The sequence below is a fragment of the Gopherus evgoodei genome, chromosome 22 (genome assembly GCF_007399415.2).
Source record: "Gopherus evgoodei ecotype Sinaloan lineage chromosome 22, rGopEvg1_v1.p, whole genome shotgun sequence".
NCBI classification, from domain to species: Eukaryota; Metazoa; Chordata; order Testudines; family Testudinidae; genus Gopherus; species Gopherus evgoodei.
In genome coordinates this window covers 9,405,272-9,421,676 of record NC_044343.1, presented here as the reverse complement: position 1 = coordinate 9,421,676, position 16,405 = coordinate 9,405,272, and the positions used below count along the sequence as shown (strand labels likewise).

At 43.2% G+C, this 16,405-nt stretch overlaps 1 protein-coding gene across 5 annotated transcripts in view; it reads left to right on the top strand.

The window, feature by feature from the left end:
- MLLT1 (MLLT1 super elongation complex subunit) overlaps window positions 1-16,405 on the top strand; it is a 51,743-nt gene that overhangs the window by 19,314 nt on the left and 16,024 nt on the right. For 4 of the 5 annotated variants that reach the window (XM_030540462.1, XM_030540460.1, XM_030540461.1 and 1 more), the window contains exons 4-6: window positions 4,675-4,818; window positions 6,784-6,909; window positions 9,168-9,713. In XM_030540462.1, coding sequence (XP_030396322.1) covers window positions 4,675-4,818; window positions 6,784-6,909; window positions 9,168-9,713 — 816 coding nt within the window. The remainder of the gene's footprint in view (window positions 1-4,674; window positions 4,819-6,783; window positions 6,910-9,167; window positions 9,714-16,405) is intronic. The other variant, XM_030540463.1, reaches the window with a different exon arrangement.

The following is a 16,405-nucleotide window of genomic DNA, read 5'->3' as shown; positions in this document are numbered from 1 at the left end:
GAGTCCTCATGCCACATGTAGATGAGGCCTGGGAGAAGAGCAACAGTGCATGCAACTGTGCACCTAAGGCAGTTTCAGACAGGAAGAATGGAAAGCGTAGTTTCTTACTGAGAATGGCTATGAAGTCTGGCCTTGTAGACATACTGGGACTTTCACTTTAGAATTGAAGGGTGAATATCCTTTAATAAATCATGTTGTGGAGGTGCTCTTGGGCTTTCCTAGGTATTTGGAGAGTCCTGAGGGAGAAACTGGATGATCTTAACGTTTTGGAATCCGCAGGGTTCTAAGCTCTAGTGGTCACTGAACACAGCACTGAAGAAACAAATACTTGCTAGCAACTCTCTGGTTTAAGGCTGCTTGCAGTCATTTCTCTGGTACGATACCTTTTTTATTTAAAAATGCTTGTTTTCTAGAGTTGAAAACCTGTGAGGTTCCAGAGTAGCAGCCGTGTTAGTCTGTATCTTCAAAAAGAATAGGAGCACTTGTGGCACCTTAGAGACTAACAAATTTATTTGAGCATAAGCTTTTGTGGGCTACAGCCCACTTCTTCAGATGCATAGAATGGAACATATAGTAAGGAGAGAGATATACATACAGAACATGAAGAGGTAGAAGTAGCCATATCAACTCTAAGAGGCTAATTAATTAAGATGTACCATTGGCTCTTTAACATAGCACTGAGAAACTAGATTTTCCAAAACTTACCTTAGGGGTTCCTTAAATAAAGATAGGGTCTTTAAAATCTATGTTATCTGTATGCAGTATGTTCACACTCTGTTTACCTGAGAACCCCAAAACCTTTGTGCTCTAGCACAATCACCTGCATGTTAGTCCTTTTCTGGCCTGGGAAGCTAGAGACTAAAAACTTGATTCCCAAGTGCTCTCATGGGTACTACTTCTGATGAAAGGCCAGCTGTGGTCACAGATGCTTGTTTTAAGGTTAACAGTGGCTTAGCTCTTAAGGGGAATGGCTTCCATATATTTCTCTCTCTCTCTCGTATCTCCATGGCAAACTTCCAGAATCTGTGTGGTTTGCGAATTGCCAGCACTTCATTAGATCTGCAGAAAATAGGTTGACTTGGGCTAGAAGCCCAGGGCTTCTGTTCTTGTATAACAGTAGCACTGTACTGGGAAATGAAATTGCAGGACATGATCTGTAGTAAAACAGACTGCTGTGAAGTTGCTGAATGTTATGGACTGAATGCGACATGCATGGAATGCATGCATGCAAGTATGGGATCTTCTGAAAGGCTTCACACAGCTTCAGAAGGGTCCCCTTTGCTATGCTCAGTAGCATTTCTTGAAGCATTGCTTTTCGGGATGATCCTAGGAAATGGAGTATCAATATACAGGGTGACGGACAAATGCGTACAATGGTGAAATGGATTGGTGCTGTCCTGATGTGGACAAGAATGCGTCTGAAGAAGCTTATGCCCAAATAAATCCGTTAGTCTTTAAAGGGTCACCGTACTCCTTGTTGTTTTTGATGAATGCTTGGGTAGCTGTAGGGCACTCTCTGTGACATACTCGCTAATGAAATCTGGCATAATGGAAATGCAGCTTCCAGCTATACCAAGCCTTATCTTGTGACCAAACAGTTCATTGTTACATAGGAGAAGATCAGGAAGTTTCTTACAGTCAGAAACATCAGAGGGTGTCTACTTGGCCTTCAAGAGTGTTGGGTGTGATGCTATTGCTGAGTCACTGGCAAATGTCATCCTGTGGCCATGTTCAGCAGCATTCATTTTGAAGGGATCTCTGAAAGGGATTTGGGTAGTAAGAACTTATCAGGGTGATGACTGTAGTACCTAAACAAAGGGGTAGGATAAAACAAAAGGACTAGGGAGAAGAGGACCTAAGCATGCCTCTTTCTAGGGCAGAGATGGGCAAACTGCAGCCCACATCCAACCCCCGAGCTCCTGACCTGGGAGGCTAGGCCCTGGCCCCTCTCCTGCTGTCCCCCTTTCCCTGCAGCCTCAGCTCACTCGCTCTGCTGCGGCGCAATGCTCTGGGTGGCAGGGCTGTGAGCTCCTGGGGCAGCCCAGCTGCAGAGCCCTGCCTGACCTAGTCTCTGTGCTGCGTGGTGGTGGCAGCGGCGTGGCCTGGCTCCCCACCAGCCACTGGTGCTCCAGGCAGTGCGGTAAGGGAGCAGGGGAATTCAGGGTGGTGCTCAGGGTTGTGGGGGGAACAGGGTTGAATGGGGGCAGGGGTCCCGGGTGGGCCATCAGGAAGGACAGGGGGTTGGATGGGGTGGCAGGGGGCAGTCAGGGGAAGAGGTTCAGGGGGCAATCAGGGGACAGGGAGGAGTGGTTGGATGGGGCAGGGATCCTGGGCGGGCCATCAGGAATCAGAGGAGGGGTAGGATGAGGTGGCGGAGGTCCGCGGGCGGTCAGGGAGCAGAGGTGTGTGGATGGGGCAGGAGTCTGGGTGGGTGCAGATAGGAGGTGGGGGCCAGGCCACGACTCTCTCCCCTAACCAGCCCTCCATACAATTTACAAAACTTGATGTGGCCCTCAGGCCAAAAAGTTTGTCTGCCCCTGGTCTAAGGAGCCAAAATCTCCCTTCCCTCCTTAAAGTAGGAACAGACTGTTGGTCTGAAGCAAGCTTCTCTGCTCCCTGTATCTGTAAGAAAGAAGGCTCACCCTGGTCCTTGAGGCTTTTCCCTGTTGTAATAAATAGGACATGTCTAATTTCAGTGGTGTCATGGGGACACGTGGGCAGCAAATCCCCAGAGAGGAGAAAAGCACTTGAGATTATAGTTTTAAAGGTGATACATAGCCTTAAATAGGCAAATAGAGGAAGGTTTCTCTTCCTAGAGGCCACTATCTATGCAATTTGCCAACTAAAACAGTTCTTTCACTTATTACTCCTGCCTGGGATGCAGATTGGGCCGGATGGGCATTCCATTCTATTTTTCTAGTGAAATCTGTTATCATTTTACACCTCCCTAGTAGCGCTATATGCTACTTTAAGGATCATCATCTGAGTTAGGAGAACTTCCTCGCTGCCTCACTCAGGGCTGTGAAACATTTCACGCCCTGTGTAATGTAGTTAGGCTGACCTAACCCACACTGTAGATGCAGCTCTGTTGACAGAAGAGGGAGAGGTGCATTAACTGCATTGACGAAGAACCCTTTCTGTTACCGTAGTGATGTCTATACTACAGCAGCATATGTGCAGCACTGCATCTCTTCCCAGCAGTGATTGTATTGTAGACATACTCTTACACTTATCTATGTGTGTAATGTGATACTCCTGCAGCAAGCTGAGTCCTTCCATTAGCAGTAGAACTAGACATTGCCCTGACATATGCTTAGAGACTGAGAAAGCATCACAATGGCTGAGAATTCCCCTTTCTCTAATGGCTGCACTTATGTTAGTAGCAGCCAAAAAACTAGCAGCCAGTGATACGTGAAAGGGATACAGTCAGCATAAAACTCGTATTCAAAACCCTTATTTCTGTTATTAGCCTCACCTTGGATTACTAACTCCGTTTTAAACACCTGGTTTGTTTTACACCACTTAGATTGTTTGTTTTCTCCAATTGCGTTAGGGTTGGATGACAAAAAGAAACTTTTGTGTACATCTTCATTTTCTGGTTCTCCTGACCTAGTACAAGGAATCAATTGCAGGAGACAGGTTTTTGTTGGTTTTCATAGCATTGAAGACAAACAGCATTCGTATTATCTTTTGTAAAACCTTTAACAATATAAACCTGGTTAATAAAACTAGTAAGTGTCTGTCCATTTGCTTACCTAGTATTATCGACTCTCCTAGTTCCTTGATATTACAAGGATGAGTGACTGAGGAGATGTCACTCCTGCTTTTTCTGAAGAAGATTAAGGAATTGTCTACCTGTGTGGAAAGAGTTCCAGCAGTGCTCTGCCCCATAGTCTGTCCATCCCACACAGCAAATGCATGAGAAGTCTCTTCACTGATGCAGCAGGTGGAACAGAATCAGTTGGCCACAAACAGGAAAACAGTCTGACTTGTATACACATCCCAGACTTCATCAGATAAAGATGGCTCATTTACAATACTTGGCAAGCTGAAAGGACTAGGGCATCTGCCCATTCATCAGCTTCCACCCAACTCATTCAGTTTTTATTTCAAAAGGAATTTTGCATATCTAGCACTCCTTCCCTCACAGTGGCTAATCTTTCTAGAACCTGCACTCCTTTGGAGTCCAGGAGTTGTCCTTTCCCTAAATAATAAAGCAAAATGTGTTTCTAATGGTGGTAACTATAGTTCCATTATTCTCCAAAGAGGCTGAATAGATAGACTGTGTGTTTGTACCAAAGAGTGGAATGGATAAAATTTGCACCTTCTTTCTTGGACCTTGGATGCCTCACAAAGACCAGCATCCCTGTAAACAATCGATTTTAGCAGGTGTCAGTCAATATTCTTATCTATAGATTGTCACTCTAGAGGAAATTCATGTCTGAGTGTTTTGGTGTGAGATATTGGCAACTGCAATCATTGCAGGCATTTTAGAAAATGAGGTATTTGTACCTAGGTTTTGAAAACTCTGCAATCCAAAGATGAAAAACTCTGTTATGAATGTGACATTCATTCAAGAGTTTATTCAGTATTCCTAGGACTGACCATTTGAAACCTCTTAACCTAGTACACTTGCCAAAACCCTTCATGAGTCTTCTGCTTTCTTGGTTTTAGGAGGAACCGAAGAAAGTTTGCTTCACATATGACCTTTTCCTGAATCTGGAGGGAAACCCACCCGTGAACCATCTTCGCTGCGAGAAACTGACATTCAACAACCCCACCAAGGAATTCAGACACAAACTTATTAAGGCTGGAGGGGTGAGTGCCAGAAGAACCAGGGATGCGAAAAGACTTTTAGTGAAAAGCTGTGAGATATTGGCAACTGCAATCATTGCAGGCATTTTAGAAAATGAGGCTCAAGAAAAAAGATATCTTGCAGTGTCACTATTCCACTTTCCCACAAGTAGGCTTAATAGTTGGCACTTCTGGCCAGTAAGTGTCCCCTATTCCTGGCATCAGCTGCCTATCACCACAGGAAGCAGAACCAGGGAGAAGTTCTGGGTGCCAGATTGTTTAAAGCAGGCTCAGAGGAGAACACACCTCTGCATGTGAGAAAACATTCTCTCTCTGCACGTGCTGGTGGGGGCCACCAGTTGCGGAGGAGAGAGGAACCATTTCATCATGTCTGCTTTTTTAAAGCTGGTATGTCTGCGGAGGGATTAGAAACATGAAGTTGGAGAAATAGAGACTGAATTAAAATGAAAGGAAAAGAGGAGGAAAGGGAGAGAGATACTAAATGCCAGGAGAAGCAGAAAATGAAGGAAACTGATTTAAAGGAGAACAGGAAATATGGAGGAAGGATCCAGATTGTGTGATGGAGAATGGAGGCAAATAGTGGTAAAAAGAAGTGAAAGCAGGTGGGAAAGGAAAAAGTGAAAGTAAATAGTAAAAGTAAAGTTATGGAGAAAAGGCTAGATAGATCCTTGAAAAGCTGCAATAATGAAGACATGGGCAGCCACAGTGGGTACATTACTGGTTCTGTGGAAATTGGTACCAAGGAATCATTCACTGGATATTGCCAAATAGTTGTATACGGTCTAAGCAAGTTACCGTGGTCCACATTCTCTGCGAGATCTGGTAAATTTGCAGTCAGGGTTCGAATATTTGACAGAGAGTCTTTTCCTTAGTCTTTTTCAGCTGAGGTTGTAATGTGACAGGGTTTTAGGCCACCCTGATACCTGACTCCAGTCCAGTCAAGCATCTTACTATTCCAAGTATTCCTAAATTAATTGCAAAAAGGTTGTCTGCCTAAAACCATCTTTCTGGCCTGGGGTGGTAGAAATAGTCTTGTTCCATGAGGAAGATTTATAAGCAGAAGATCCCAGAAGTGGAACTATTAATTTACTTAACTAAATTCTAAATCAGTCTACCCAGGAATTCCCCACAAGTCCCACATCCTCCCACAATGAGGATGAAGAGAAAGAGGCTTATTTCAGCCATAGGATGGTGCTATTTGCTTTTTGACACTTGTACTTTATAGGATTTTAGTCATGCATTTTTCTCGCACATCTCTAGGATCATCAGATATCGGAATAACATTGTATCGGGCCATTATTTAGAAACTGGGTGGATCAACTATGAGTCACGTCTGATATGACACATCAAAAATCGTATTGGTCCCATAGCTCATTGGCAAAAAATGTGGAAGAGATTTCTTTCAGCCCCAAATTCTCAGGGGAATTACTTGAGTCACACAGAGAGGAGCCTAGGGACATTCTGGCCTCTCGTGGCTGTTCATATGTTATGCTTCTGATCTTGCCAATAAATTGTTTTTCATGGATGTTTTTTAGCTGAAAGAATCCAACTATTTCATATTCTATGAAATCTTGCTCTCCTTTGGCCTCCAGTTTGCCTCTAAACTGTTTAGGGCATAAGAGAGGCTGGTGCATTTTACTCTCAGTGTCTCCAGACTCTCTTGGTCATAGCCACAGTTATGCATCCTACTTGTACACAGGATGCTGAAGTTCCCCTTGGTGGAACTGAAACTTGGCATTGCATCTTGCTCCCAGACTCATCCATTTGAACGTTCTCTATTTAGACATTGTCCTTGGAGCTGGGAATCTTAACTGGAATTATTCAGGAGATCTCTTACCTCTTTAAAGGGAAAAAAGACCTAAATAATAATAGCCAGAAATGATCAAAAGGCAGTTGCTGAAGAGTACTAATGTTAAAATAGTCAACATTTCTCCTTACTTGTATATCATTTCTCTTCTTTATTACTAGGTGATGGTAATGCCAGAAGGAGCAGAAACGGTTTCCAGGCCAAGTCCTGACTACCCTATGTTACCCACAATACCGCTCTCTGCCTTCTCTGATCCCAAGAAGACCAAACCATCCCATGGGTCAAAGGTCAGTGAGGCATGCTGCATTTATTTTTGAGCATTGGCGTACAGGAGTCTATTGCTGGAAATGCACCCAAAAGTGAAGTTTCCTCTGCAGTAACTAATTCTGATTACTTACTCTGAGCATTTGGGATTTCTTCTTCCTTAGACTCTAGTGTCCCAGGCAATTTGTGTTGTAATTGCTCTGTAGAATTCCCCTCCAAGCAACAGCATTGCGATTTCCTCAGCTTTTAATGGAGGAGGTACAGCTCTCTGTAACCACTGTTGTCATCCTCTGTGCCGACATGTTAAGAACCCTTTAAATGCCTCAGAGGAGCCTTGGTTTCCTTTCTAGTAGCTCACCTGCACAGGCTATTATTTAATCCCTACCTAGTATAGTGACAAGTGCTTTGGAAATTCATAGATGAACATGTCCCTAGTGGAGTCCCATTGAGTCCACTGCTCCTGTTTCTCTCTCTCGCGCGCGTCCAGAATGCCTTTAGAATTCTTGTGGCTTTTTGCCTCTCTGAAGAGATTTTGAAAAATTAAAGCTGTCAGGATTTGTGAATATTTGTAAGCTAAGCCTACATGTTCAACTGCTAGAGCTCATATCTTTAACTGAGGCTGGTAAAGCTTTCTTTTAAAGTCATTTCCAGTTGTTATAACTTGTTTCCATATCACTGGATATAGAGTAATTGAATTCAGCTTTTGCCCCCGTCTCATGCAATAGCTGTGGTCAGAGTCCCTGAGGAATTCAGCCTCCCAGCAGGAAGGAAAGGTTGACTAGAGAATCAAAACTTACTCTAGCGGTGTGAATGCTTGGGATGGCCATGTAAAGAGCACAAGATGTGCTGTACCTGATCAAGCCAGTGGTTTGAAGATTTTTATATGCTGCCTGCAGCAATAGCTAGTTCCCAGAGGCTCTAATAGAAGGTGAAATTCACCTTCAGCCTGAACCAGCCTAATGCAGCTGACCTTGCGTAGGTTTTTGTACATAGCAAGGGCAATTCTCTCATGATCCCCACAGGCAATGTGCCTTGAGGCAGATTACATGTATTCTGTCAGTCTGCATAGCTACAAAAATTAATGGCCAAACAGAATGCTCAAATGACCTGAAGAAGAGGTCTGTCTAAGCTCGAAAGCTTGTCTCTTTCATCAACAGAAGTTGGTCCAATAAAAGGTATTACCTCGTCCATCTTGTCTCTCTAGTGACCAAAGAGTTTATTCCATGCTGTAATCCAGTCCTACTATATTTTCTCCATTCTTCTAATGTTATTGTATTTTGGCTGTGTCCTTCTTCTTATAGGCTGCAGCAGGGGAAAATTACTTTGAATCATGTATTGCTTGTCTAATAGTGGCTGGTTTGATTTTTGGACTGGTATTAGGTAGAAAATGCTGAATCGGAAAGAATGACTATGGCCATGTCCACACTAACAAGCATAGAGTGGTGCAGATGTCCTAATACACTGTGCCACTGTAAGATTGCTCAGATAGCTGCTCTGTGCCGACAGGAGAGAGCTCTCCCTTCGACATAATAAAACCACCTAAACAAGCAGCGGTAGCTATGTCAGCAAGAGAGTGCCTTCCGCTGACGTAGTGCTGTGCACACAAGCACTTACGCTGGCGAAATGTATGTCGCTCAGATGGGTGGGTTTTTTACACTCCAGAGTGACATAAGTTTTGCCAACATAAAGGGTAATGTAGACATGGCCTAAATTAGAGATGCTTTCTCTACTGTCTCATTCCATGCAGTCATTCCATATGTTCCTCTCTCTCCTGCTTCCATGATGGCAGAGCAGCGTGTGTGCACTAATTGGGGCCTGTCATCCAAAAGTGGCAAAGGAAAATTATTCCTCATTATGTATTTCTATCCCCTGAGATAGGCAGGTCCCTACTGAGGTTTTTTTTGTACTGCTTGTTAAGCTAAAGATCTGCTGTGGCAGGAAGCCTTGGCTGTGATACAAGTGTCAGAGACCTCAGTCATTTTCCTAGGATCCAACATAGTATTAGTTTCATGCTTGACAGGTAAGGCATTTTTGGAGGGGGATGGGTGTGATCACAGCTTACTCTGGCAGGGTAGAAGATCTAATAAGTCTCTTCCATTGAGTTGTTTTGTTCCTAAAGTGTCTGTTTTAAAGGGACAGCTTGGTATAAAAGTTTACCTTATGTTTAACACTTACATGAAGTAATATAGTCTTCACCGTAGTCTGTGCCAATTTGGATTATAGTACTGTACTGAGTTTCAGGTTTTTACATAGCCTCTGTGTTTCTGTCCCTAAATTTTAGGATGCAAACAAGGACAGTAGTAAAGCATCTAAACCACACAAAGTAACCAAGGAGCATAGAGAGAGGCCAAGGAAAGACTCTGAAAGCAAAAACTCCTCCAAAGACATCGAACGAGAACAAAGCAAGCCTTTGAAAGATTCCTCTAGAAAACCAGCTGAGAACAAACTGCCTAAGGACGAGAAAGCACCTCCTAAAGCTGCTTTCAAGGAACCAAAACTGGCCCTGAAGGAGACCAAACTGGAGAACACTTCTCCAAAGGGTGGACCACAGCCGGAGCCAAAATCTTCCAGCAAGAGGCCCTCCAATGTGGAGTCACCAAAGCCTAGTGCCAAAAAGCAAAAAAAGAGCAGCTCCAAAGGGGTGAAGAACATCCCAGGAACTTCTCCCCGAACCGCATCTTCCTCTTATCCAGAGAAGAAACAAACCAAGGAGAAGATGAATGCCAAAGTGGAGAAAGTAAAATCTGAAAGTGAAGCCAAGGAGATCAAAAAACCCGTGGAGATGGAGGAGTCAAATTCAGAGGATGAAACTTCTTTTAAATCAGAGGTGAGAGAGGGGTTTTTCTCCTACCTGGCCTGGTGGGTATGTTGCTTGGGTTTCATTGTGAAAAAATGCAAACTAGATATAGTCTTTGATCTAGTCCTATTTCAAAGAGGACTAGATGAAAGTGAGATAATGAACTGTTAATGCGTGATAGTGGGGCCTCAGATGGAAGGGGTGAGCTGGGCCGGGGGCTAGCCTCCCCGAGCCCATGATTCACCCACTGCCCGTGTGTCTAAGTTATGGTCTGTCATTCAGATTTAGTTTCTTTGCAGTGACATTTATGGTACATGGTGTAGACCTGAATATACTTTCAACTTCTTCGGTGATAACATCATGATTTTGTGCCCTGGTCCCAGTTAAAGAATTGAGTAAATAATTTTTCTTTCGGAAAAGCATCATAAATGTAAAAATAGAATGTAGTGATTTGTCTGAGGCCGATGGCAAGAACAGAGAATATAGTACCATTAGACAGACTTCAGAAACACTAACTGATGCTTGCTAGCCTAGCCAGAGGACCAAACTTACTAAGCGAAGGGTTCTTCTACAGATAGGCACCTGCAGTGGCTTCAGGATCATCACAAGGTCTCGTAATAAAATTAATGTATGGTTTAGTTCTGTGGTGTAGATGTCTGGTGCTGGGATAAGCTCTACACCAGCGGTTCCAAAACTGTGGGGCACACTCCTTCTGGGGGGTGCAATGGAGGAACATAGGGGGGTGGCAGGGCCTGGGCCAGCCCCCGTGATGTGCGTGGAGGGGGGACCTCCCAGCCCCGCTCTGCGCCAGCTCCACTCTGGCCCTGCCTCTGTCCCCCACTCTCAGCTGCCGGCCAACAGCCCCTACTTCGGTCTGCGGCTCCACTCTCTAGCTGTGGCCCCTGCCTGGCCACAACTCCGCTACTGGCCAGGGCGGGCCCAGACATACTCGATTACTGGTAAGGCAGCGGGGGGACACGAGGAAAAGTTTGGGTGCAGCTGCTCTACTTCCTTCCCCCCCTCCCCCCCCCGAGCTAGGGTGCAAGTCCTTGCTCATGTAGACATACATATTCGTGCTAGGTCTCATCTGAGCTAGTGTGCTAAAAATAGCTGGGGAAGCATGGGTGGAGCAGCACAGGCTAGCAGTACTGAATACAAACCAGTCTGAATCGCATAGGTACATACTTGGCACACTTAGCTCAGGCTGCTGCTGCCTATGCCAACTCAGCTACATTACTATTTTTAGCACGCTAGCTCCGATGAGAGGTAGACTGAGTATATCTGTGTGAGCTGGGAATCACACCCCTAGCTCAGAGTGTAGATGTAGCCTTGGTAAACTGAGAGTTCCATTCATTCGTTATCTCCCTTCTGTCTTTGATGGCTGCTGGGAGAGGCGAAAAGCCGCTTTCACCTTCAAGGATGGTGGTTTACCTGTTCTGCATTGAATCACAGGAGCCCTTGGAGTGCTTCATTGGTGTATTCTGTTATTTACTTTTCTGCCTGTATGTTTCAGGCAGAGAGCCATAGAGGACTGGACCATGGATAGGACATCACGTATCCTCATGCCAATTTGGCTGGCTATGGCAGAGGGCATTTTTTCCAAACCCAGCCCTTTGCATGACTTTTCCTCAATATTTTGATTCAGCATTAAACTCAGGAAGGGCCTTGGATGCCTTGGTGAGAACTGCATGGCATTTGGAAAACTGAAACAAGTGTGCAGAGAGCAGCATTCTGATTGTCCACTCGGTTTCCTGGTAGAATGTCCATGCACCCTGCCGCTCAGGATGAAGCTGGTCCCGAAAGAACTCCCGCCTTCCTGTTTAGAATGGAGTATAAAATGGTTTAGCTTCCCTCACTGTGGCACGACGGTGGTCTTACCCACAGCAGTACATAATACAATGCTTAGATCTAAATAAGAGTTATGATTTTAAATTCCATTGTTTTTATAACAGCCTCAATGAGAGTGATACTTAAAAATAAACAGCTGGAGAGGCTTGTTGCTAAGTTAGCATTGGTGTTGACAATGGTCTGTAAAATAATCTGAGCCAAAATTTTGGTCAGCTTCTGGACCCTTGCCAGAAGACTAAGGGCTACACCAGGGGTGAGCAACCTTTCAGAAGTGGTGTGCCAAATCTTCATTTATTCACTCTGATTTAAAGTTGTATGTGCTAGTAATACATTTTAATGTTTTTAGAAGGTCTCTTTCTATAAGTCTATAATATATAAATAAACTATTGTTGTATGTAATGTAAATAAGATTTTTAAAATGTTTAAGAAGCTTCATTTAAAATTAAATTTAAAATGCAGAGCCCCCTGGACCGGTGGCCAGGACGCGGGCAGTGTGTGTGCCACTGAAAATCAGCTCGTGTGCCGCCTTTGGCCCACATGCCATAGGTTGCCTACCCCTGGGCTACAGTCCGTATGCACAAAATTTGAGACAGGTGTAGCTGTTGTTTTAAATATGGGGCTGCAGTTATGAAACGTATTTGAGCAGTGGAAATTGGCAAAAGTAATTCAGCCAGTTGCAGTTGACTTTATTCATTTGTAACTGTAATCACATTAGTTAAAATGCTGTAATTTTTTTCTCATTCTTTTATCATGGTTATGTCAGTCATAATATACAATATCCATCTGAGGAGGATATAGATAGAGAGGGACTTCAGGAGTGAAATGTTGACTTACCAGCCAAGTAGAGATTTTTGTTTAAAAAAAGCATTGTTACCCATCATCGCTTATTTGTGCTTCACAAGCTCAGAAGCTTGTCTCTCTCACCAACAGATGGTCCAATATAAGATATTAACCTCACTCAACCGTGTCTCTCTGGTATCCTGGGACCAACACTGGATGCTTCACATATAGACATAAGAAATAGGATATGGTTGTAAGATCATGTGTGATAGGATCATCTGATGTTCCTGGATAATCCCTGCCATCCCACGGAAAGGCAGAAAAGACTCCAGTTAATTTGTCTTGGAGGAAGTTATTTCCAGGCTATTCCATGTCCTCCCCACCCTCCCAATCAACTCAAGGGCCATGCCTGAAAAGGCTTACTGGTCCTGAAAGCTGTCCTGACAGGTAGTGTGCTGATGGGCCTTTAGCATGACTTTTATCAACCAAACCGGTGGAATTATCTTTTTTAATAGTCTAAAACCTTAATCTTTGAGATTCACAGCATTCAGAAGCTACAACACACTGGTTTCTGACATCAGCAGTTCTTGAAACAGTGGCCACCAAAAGTGAAGGTCGTGGCAAGAGAAAGCAAGACAGTAATCATGAGAACCTGACTAAGCCTAATAATCTCCAGCTCTGGCTGTCATGACTCACAATTAGAATACCTTGTTTTTCCAATGGAATGTGGCATTGTTTCTAGCCCAAATTGGAGTAGCTGTCCTCAAATTCTCACTAGCCACTTAGATCGGTGCCAAAAAAGTACTGTTCTTCCAAGCCTGACCCCTTGCCAAAGTAACTTTCAATTCCTGGCAAATTAGTATGAATATCAGAGAGACAAGGTGGGTGAGGTAATATCTTTTATTGGACCAACTTCTGTTGGTGAAAGAGACAAGTTTTGAGCTATGTGAATGTTGTTATAGCCATTGAAAACACTTTTAGGTGTAATTTTCTCATTTCTTGTGTTGACGTAACTTGTAGAAATATTAATGTGCATGGTGTGTATGAAGGGGAGGGCTTCCCCTTCCCTAGTGCCATCAGAACAGATCTGTGCAGAGTCCATTTCCCTTCCAGGGCACTGGGTCCAATCTAGGCAACTCCTTCCCTCAGCCATGTGGGCTCAGGGAAAGGAGACATGCCCAGGGTGGAGTCAGTCATGAAACCAAGCCATCAGAAGCAGCAACAGCAGCAGGTACCTATGGACTCTGGGACATCATCTGACCATGCTGTCTACAGTTTTCATTCTAGACACTGTCTTCTCTGCTGCTTAGCTCTGTGCTCCATTCTCCTCCCCCCCCCCTTCTCTGAGTCACTTTGCTGAACTCTCCGTGCTTTCCTCATTACTGCTCTCTGCTTAGTATCCCCTTGCCTTTGGCTATTAATCACTTGCCTTTCCTCCTAATGCCACCACTGCCCCTTACTACAGGATATATGAGCAAATCGAGTAAAATAAACCAAGTGCCCCATGGAAATTACAAACAAAAAAAACAAATCATGGCACTAATGATGTTTTCCCACCATAATGTCTTTTTATTCTGGTTTTATCCCTTCCTTCTATCCCTTGCCTGTTTAGATATTAAGCTCTTGAGGGCAAAGATTGCCTCTTACCGTGTGTTTGCATGTGGCACTGTGTGCCTGGCACACACTGGTGCACCAGTCCTGTTTGGAACCTCGAGCTATTATTGCAGAAGGAGCCCCAGTTGTGACTCTATAATTAAGGTTGTAAGATGGTTTCCATTATCAATCTCATATATTTATTACCATAAATGGTCTGACTTTTTCTGATGAGTTGGAGGAGATATTTAATATGTAGGAGTTTGGGAAAGCAATGTGTTTCTCAGTTTTCAAAACGTGCTCCAAAGTTTGTTTGTTTAAAATAACATCCTAAACATCTGAATCCAGAAGTTTCAGGTTAGCTTTATTCAGTCAACTTGAATGCAGCTAAATGCATCACATTATATTTACAAAGGCTAGGGGCAATGTTGAGTTTCCCATTACACAAAATTGAAGCTGAGAGCTGAGTCTGACCATGATCATTTATAAACTCTGATGGCTAAGCAAAAATATAAAAAATAAAATGGTAAGCTTGAAGTCAACGGCTCTTGTTCAATGAACCTATATATTCACTGCACATCTTTTAGATCTTGTAAACTCTGAAAGTCGAATTGCTAGTGGTCATTGTTCTGTTTTGGACTAAAGAAATTCCATGCTCCATTAATGGAATTTGTATATTCTGTGAGCCAAGAAGTCCCTGTTCAAGAAATCTACAAGCTTAATTGGAACAGGTATAGCTTGCAGATTCAGTAAACCTATTCAGGTGTCAGTGTGTATGTAGAACCACCTATGCAGTGTATATATAGGTTATGTACAATATGCATGTGTATAGCAGGGAATGACTATTCCATCAATGATTTTTGGAAATATAAACAATCAACATTTTAGATGGAATAATTTTCCTGGAATTCACTGTAGCCAGTCTTATTCATAATGCAAACTCTGAACTGTTTAAATTTTAAAGCTGCTAAAATGTGTACTAATGAACTGATATATATAAGAGCATGTATAAAAGTGAAGGAGAGATCACTCCCACAATCTGTAATGACATGAAGTGGAAATCTCAAAATAGACAAGTAAGAGTTGGGTCAGATTGTTCTAAAGGTAAAGATTCCTCTCCTTCCAGACTTAATATTACATTCTTCTCTATGGGTGAGGTGTTCCAGTGACTCTCTAGACCAGTAGCTCCCAAAATATGGGGCATGTGAATAGTACTTGGATAGGCCTCTCATTTGTTCTTGAGACTGAGCTTTTATATAAGGAAAAAAATTTTCTAGCGGTTATGGTTGAACAGAAAATCTTCAGAATCTGACGACAAGTGTAATATACAGTGGTGTCTGCCTGAATTTGCAAAGAGCCTGAAACAACAGTTTCGAGGTGTGAATTTCCCTATTTAAACTGGTGGGTACTAAATCAGATTACAATAATATTTCAGATGTTGACTCTAACTTTAATTTCACTGCTCCTCACGGTATGTAAGAGAGAAAAAGAAGTATATTATTAAGGTCAGGGCCAGCATTTTCTGAAGTTGTGGGAGAGCATGGCATGAAGGACTAGCTGGGAGGCAGGAAAATGGAAGATGTAGAAGATGTCTTTTAACAACATGTAGCAGAGTTGCAGGGGACGATGTGTGAGATTGGCTTCATTTTTCCTTAGTGAAAGTTCAGCTTTCACAAGTTTAGGAAACTTCAAAACCATGACCTTCCTATGAATTGGGGATGCTTTATTCCAGATACACAAACATAGATAGTTAGAAACACACACAATTCCACACTGGATGGGGTGAGGAAAGGCAGTTTTAGGTGGTAAGGGAGTAGATCTCAGATACTGAGGAACATTGCAGGAGGAAATTAGTCTAATCAGTTCTACAAAGACAAATATTTCACTCAGCTGTTAACTTCAGCCCAACTTTAGATTGGCCATGCTCACAATAATATGACAGGTAGAACCTCATCCAGTAGTCATAAATGCACTCCTAAAACAATCTACTTGTTTGAGAAGAGACCATGTAATTGGAAAATAGCTTTGCCGTAGTCACTCTTTAGTCAGTGGTTTGGTATTTTTGTGTGCCCAAAACTGTTGACTGAATAGGTATTGGCTGAAACTAGCTTATATGATCCCGTGTCATAAAACAGAGACCCCTTAACCTAGGGTAATTTGAAACTGTAAATGCAAGGCAAAAAGACCTTGTCATTCAGGACAAAAGCTTCCCACTGAGTGAAGCATTTTAAGCATATTCTTTGATATTCTGCAAGGAGTAGAGTAAACTGTAGCAGAGTGTGGCTGCCTGCCTTAGTAAAGTGGAATGGACCAGGGAGGGCATGTAACACCTGTGCTGTGCACTTTTCACTGGTTGCCAGTCGCCTGGGTACATTCAAGATGTTGGTTTTACAATTTATACATTTCTAAATTGCTTGTAGCCCATGGAGCTCAAACAGGTTTTCCCTGTGACTCAGCACAGCTAGGGTTGCTGGAAAGTCTGGTTGAAAGGGTCTTGTACA